This window comes from Stegastes partitus, unplaced genomic scaffold (assembly GCF_000690725.1).
Source record: "Stegastes partitus isolate 25-593 unplaced genomic scaffold, Stegastes_partitus-1.0.2 Scaffold648, whole genome shotgun sequence".
NCBI lineage: Eukaryota > Metazoa > Chordata > Actinopteri > Pomacentridae > Stegastes > Stegastes partitus.
This window is the reverse complement of record NW_007578379.1, coordinates 360,855-367,273: the sequence shown is the minus strand read 5'-3', so window position 1 is coordinate 367,273 and position 6,419 is coordinate 360,855. Positions and strand designations below refer to the sequence as shown.

Genomic DNA, 6,419 nt, shown 5'->3' with positions numbered 1-6,419 from the left:
CTGCTGAGTCATGAAACACGACGGCAGCTCCAGTAACTGTTTTTAAAAGCAGAGTCGACGTGAGCTTTACAGGGAAGACGCCTCCAACGAGTGACCTTTAGCTGCGTGAATAATTTAAAGGAGCGGCCGATCGTCGAGTCGACGAACAACAGACTGCAGCCCTGTTGGAAAGTTTGAACTTCAAAGGCGCAGAATCAAAGAGAAGCGATGTCGTACAACTGCGCTCGCTGCTTTGTTGGCAGGAGAGCCTGCTGCGGTCATCAGCCTGGACTCGGTGCTGAACAAACCTCCTCTATCTCAACATGTGAAGTGCAGCGCTTCATAATAAACAGCTAGAAGGGAAACATTCTCCTCACACGTGCTGCCGTGTGTGACATTTATTTGTACGATTGCTGACAGGAATTATTGTCGTGTGCGATTCCGGGGCTGAAGCATCTCCATGTTCACGGCGCCGAACCTGGAAATTGCTGCATCGCGACCCGTCTGTGTGCGTAACAACAGAACCGCTGTAAACATCGCGTCGCATTTCTAACGCGCGGCAGCGGCGGCGTCTGTCCAAGTCGTCAAACTAATCTCGACGCCGTATTCATGCCGCTGTCGCTGCTTATCCAGTCTGCAGGTATTTCATTTCCCCTGCAAGCACTTTGTAGAAATTCACTGTGAGCGCGTCAGGACACAATAAGAGCAGCCAAACTGGTTTATCCAGATGGAATCTAGAGTCGCTGCTCACGGCGTCCTGGCACGCGTTGGTTTGGTGTCATGTCGTATAAACTCTGTAGATTGGAGTCTTTTAGAACTACAGCAAATATATAAGTACTAGCAAATACATGTACTATAGATCCCTGTTTGCCTTCACCCTGAGAGATCTGGGCCTGGTTTTGAACGTCACTGATATGATCCAAATCTTATTTTTTCACTTCAACCAACTATATTAACAATTTGGGCTCAAAAATTCACAAGAAATATAAAATCTGATTTGAAAACTGTATAATTTATGACAATTAAAACCACAAATGTGCTGAACGAAGCATTTTAAAAGTTGAAAATGTAACCGGAAGTCACAGATATGAACATGAAAAGGTCAATTTGATATGAAAATCTAACTAAAGACAAATGTTTGAGACTATATACAAACCAGGTGAGGCTTTTTTTTATCGATGCCACTCCTGGAAATAGTTTCCGTCCAGAATGAGGCAGACAGCCACATTCTTTCACTTTCGTTTTGTAAAACGGCAAAAAAAGAGACCAAAATGTTGAAAGAAATGTGACATTTTACGTGTTTTTCACGCACATTCATAACATCATACATCCAGTGTTATGTGATCTATAAAACTGGGTGAGAGTTTAAAGTCTTTGGAGTGACATCACCGTACGTGAGCTTGTTTTTCTGCCGTGACGTCTCGATACTGTCGGATGATTATATCACATGATGGCGGACCTCTAAGGATGGAACATATTCAGGGCTCATTAAGCGTGACAGAAATCTCTGTCATGGTTTCCTCCTACATGCTGTCAGCTTGTCGTAATGCTGAAGTGTAAAGCTAATACCCCTCAGTTATCCAGTCCAGCAGATGGTGCAACAAATAAATAAATGCGTCTCTCAAAGTGCAACCTCCTTTATATTTTGGGGTATAGGTAACCTGTTCTGGTCGATTCCAGCTCGTCTTAAATACACGAGCTCTGGTCTGACGTCATTGGGCGTCACGGAAATCGAATTGCGCTCCTTTCTTTCAAAGCCAACCCCTCAGTTATCCAATCTTGTAAATGGCGTGTCACAATTAACACACAGATGTTACAAATCCTAGAGATGCGATCCTAAAAATTTCCTCTGCAATGGAGGTAAACACAGTTCTAGTCGATCACAGTTTGTCGTAAGCACATGAGCTTTGGTCGGAGGTCGTTAAGCTTCACAAAAGTCTCTGTCATGGTGCCCCTTTGCTAGCTTAACCCCCACAGTGCCCTCTGCTCAAACAGCTAAAGGCTCCACCTGGTGGAGCAACCAGGTACTGCAGCTGATCGACAATAGATTTTCTGACATGCATATAGAGAAAACAGTTTCCTCCATCGTGTGGCACTTGTGGAACCAGAGTACAAACTACTTTTTCCACGCTACATGTCAGACGTTGTCCTGCTGGAGCTTTACGACAAGGTTTGCGACCACCTACGTAACATTAAGGAGGAGTTCGGATACAGATTTTATTTTATTTTAAAGCATTGTGGAGCTGTTTACTTGTCAAGTGTATAAATTAGATTGATTTTACTAAACTTTAATGTACTTAAAGTGTGTTTTATCTCAGAAAACATCATCAGATTGGGAAAATTAAATACCTCTGATTATATTGAGAGCAAAAACAAATGCTTTATGTAAGTATTATATTTAATTTAACGAGCTCGTTGTTCCCTCCTTCGTCTAGTCCGACTAATTTACTAATTCTGCTTTTGTTCGTCGTGTTTATTCAGCTACAGTTTTGGCGTAACACAAGCGTGCAGCTGCAGTAATTCATTATTTAAAAAACTCACCAACGGATTTATGTTTTTTTCACGCTCTAACCGAATTCTCCTTGAAGTTTAAAGCCGGAGCAACGACGTTATTACGAACCGAAGGAGTCGACGCGCGCTCGAGGCCGCTTGTGGCCTAATAAGCGTTTTTTAATACCTTGAAAAATCGCAGTCTTTCAGGAGATCCACTCGCACTGTGAGCTAATCTGGGTTTTAAAAGTAAGACAAATAAAACCGCAACAGTTTCCTTCCTTGATCCACACGCTCATGCACAGCAGCTTTTTTTTTTTTCCACTCTCTCTCTCTCTCCGTCTCCTTCTGCTGAAACATTTAAATGCGATTGTGCCTCTCTCCATGGTGCTGAAACGCGCTGCCTTTTTTCTCTGCACAGTTCATTCAAGTCTCTTTCCGCGGTGCTGAAACCCTCCAAACCCGATCTATAGGCCTCAGTCGCTCTCAGCATCAAGCAGCCGCAGCTTGAACACCGAGGCGCTGTATAGAAACAGAGGAAACTGTGACCTTTGGTGACACCAAAACGCTAAAACAACATGGTTTTTTTTGGAATAACTTACAATACAATAGAGTACATTCAGGCAGGAGCACAATCTCGGCTGTCGAGCGAGAGTTCAAGACTCTTTCAGGAGTTTTTCAAACCTGCCTCTGAATGGATTTAACTGTGATTGTCGTGTCGTCAACTGTTCAAAGTGCACTTTTATTAGCTGTAGATTTTTTTTAAACCCCGCACTCGATAATGACTTTAAGTACCGAGCCTTTCCCTCTCAAAAGTTCAATCAAAGCAGCATTGTTCCACTCCGAGAGCTCACAAACGCCCATTTTTAGCTGATTGAAGATAATGATTAACCTAATTCACAAGTTCAGGCTCGCTAAAGTAATCATACAGTCTTGAGTTTTCAGTTTCTGGTTTTCTCTTTAAATGGAAGCGGCTCTTGTTGGTTTTAGCCTTCAAAGAGCTCGTTTCTGCGTTACCACGTCGCCTCCGTTTGACTTTCCTCTGATAGCGTCTCGGCCCTCCCATGTTTCATTTTGACTCGGTGAACTGTTCATTAGTTCCACCGCGTATGTGTGTGTGTGTGTGTCTGTGCACGAGTCCTCGTTTTGGAACCGTCCGATAGTTTTTATTATCTTGAATAACATGGTAACCCAGCCATTGTTAATTGCAAAACAGATGGCTGCACATAATCCATTTTTACAATCGGACCGCTTCAATTGCGCTCGCCGGTGGCCGAGCAGATGACCGAGTGACCTTCACGGAGACGCCTCTAAATGAGACAATGAACAGTGTATTAATCCGAACGGCTGGCTGGGCCGCGGCCACCGCTGGCAGGAAGCCATCGGGGTCTTTATGAAACGCTGTGTTTTAACTCCCACAGCACCCTGAAGATAAAGGCCAGGGTGTGTGTGTGTGTGGCGGGTAATGAGAATGAAATTGGAATGGGAAGATTGTTTAACGGAGATACGTACGCCCAATCCTTGGGAGCGTCACCGTGCGGTCAGCGGGTTTGTGTTTTGACAGAAAACAGGTGGATAATGATTTTCCTCTCGGCCTTGATTAAGCCCGAGCGTTTGCTCAAAGCGCACCACGTCCGATCCCCCGGTGTACAGTGTCTTCATTTCCTTTCGGGCCTCCTTGGATGTCGAGATATGTTTAAAATTAATGATCGGCCGCACTCCTGCGCTCTGCCATTGTGGTGGGGGAGCAGATTGGACGACGTGTAAAGTCTTAATCAATTATGCCGAGAGACAGATTAGAGGACTGTTGAAATCCAACCTGATTGTGATGGGAAATAGATTAGAGAGCTAATTGTGACGTGTCTTTGTGCTGCACATATAATGACAGAGCCCACTCACAGCGTGAAGGCGATTTCAGACCTCTGCTTTTAAATAATTGACTCGCCGACGCTCTTCTCTTTGCAGATTTCATGATCTCAGCACGCGATCCGAAAGATAATTGTTTGCAAATGTTAATGCGGATCATTCTGTCGCCCAATTAGTGTTCATCTGTTGTGTTAGGATGGAATTCGAACATTATTCTCTGCAAATGCAACCAGAAACGTCCACATGAGCTCCTCACAATCAGTAGATTCTTTATGTTCAGTCACTTTAGTATATCTCATGAAGCCGTGCAAACTTTTACCTTCATACTAAGAATGTTTTCAGAGTTACAGATGCTTGAAGTACAACATCACTGCTTTTTACCAGCATTTTTGAGCCTCGTAGCTTCACAAGTACAAGAATCAGACACAAGAAATGTATAATAATTATTTATAAAACTACATTAGAAGTTTCAAACTATGTCTATATTGGAAAATATCTTGCCACAGATGTAGAAATGATGGTAAAAATGATCCTTTCATTGTCTAGAACTGGTTCTGACCAACCACCACCTTCACATGTGAGCCTCGAAAGTTTACCCAGAATGCACTTTTTAAAGTTTTCTCTGGTGAATTATTAGAAAACAGAAACACATCCAGGGTACCAATGGTTGTTTCTATGACGATGCTGCAGTTTGACTGGTCAAACTATGATACATCCCATAATATTGATGCTCAACAATGAGCTTTAGTGAAGTGTGACACCTGGATGGACATGTGGATGAAGTCATGAGGCTCAGAAATAAATATCTTTACGTACTTTCAGGGCCTTTTACTCTAAATATACTCATAGCAGGAAGGTAAAACTTCACACGGCTTCAATAAATACACTAAAGTTGTTGAAAATGTTTCATAGATTTGGTTTATTTTATATAAAATTACCCTTAAGCTCCTCCAAACCAACCAAAGCTGCAGGACTTTTAATTTAAGACACCTCATCCTCCGTGTTTCCTACTTTTCTAGAGTGGACGTTCATACAGCGTCACACCCAAAAGAGAGCCCAGATTTTACTTCCTGTTTCACTTTCTGATACTCGTTGGCCTGTTTTATTGACATTAAAGCTGCTGCGAGAGACAAAACCGCTCACTGAGCTGTTACAAAACGGCCTCCTAATTGCTGTGTTCTCGATTGTTTGCAGCAACGACATGCCAGGCAGTGCGGAGGTGTCCCAGGTGGTGGAAAGCTTGTTGAACAACCCTGGATTTGGGACGCGCTGCATGACCGGAGACCCGATACCGTGAGTATCCACAAGAACCAGCGCCAAGGGACTCCGGCCGTACATCCGGGCCAACCGGTGCCGATAATGTATTCAAGCTGTGCATGTGTGCTGAGCAGTTGCACACCTGCCTCCTTCCAGAAGCCCGGCTGCAGACACAGAACAAGCTGTAAGAAGAAGAAGAAAAAAAAAATGGATTGGAAAGGGAGCGCTCGCTGCGTGATTTTGAAAACCAATTTGCAAGAACAAATTTGATCAATAAATAATTAGCTTTTCACACATGCTCCATATAATCCCGATCAGAGTAGGTTGAATAACGATTTCAGAACCTAGAAATGAAATGGAAATATTACAGATGGTTCACAGACGCTGCCGGCGCTCAGCGTTCACTTCAGAGCCTCCATCACAACAGACGTCCTTATAGACTGTAATGTCAGTTAGTGTGAATTCAGACGGAAAGACGTCGTCGCTGCACCGCTTCAGTTTGAGTTTTCTCATCTGTTGTAACACTTGAAACTTTGCACTTGACAAAGAAAGGAGCCCGATGCACATCAGGTTTATGTGTTCTGCATTAACATTTTGTCGTCAAAATAGCAAAAGATTAGCTTGGAATTCCTGCCAAACATCAAATTCTCCTGATGTTAGAGGCTTTAAGAGTTGGTGAAATGTCTTTTTACTCATAAATGTGGACAAATCTCTCTATATATACAGCTAAAAGAACTTTCAGGGTCCCACATACTATTCTGAATTAATATTTTGCACATATTTCCATTTTCAAGGGCCACTAACTACAAATCTGGCCTCAACTGGAG

General features: G+C 43.1%; 1 protein-coding gene across 1 annotated transcript in view; it reads left to right on the top strand.

The window, feature by feature from the left end:
* The window catches only part of LOC103363284 (ATP-binding cassette sub-family A member 1), a gene marked incomplete at its 5' end in the record, with an annotated part of 152,575 nt that overhangs the window by 61,616 nt on the left and 84,540 nt on the right, over nucleotides 1-6,419 (top strand). The window contains 2 exons of the mRNA XM_008289967.1: nucleotides 4,927-4,950; nucleotides 5,530-5,628. Of these exons, the coding sequence (XP_008288189.1) occupies nucleotides 4,927-4,950; nucleotides 5,530-5,628 (123 nt within the window). The remainder of the gene's footprint in view (nucleotides 1-4,926; nucleotides 4,951-5,529; nucleotides 5,629-6,419) is intronic.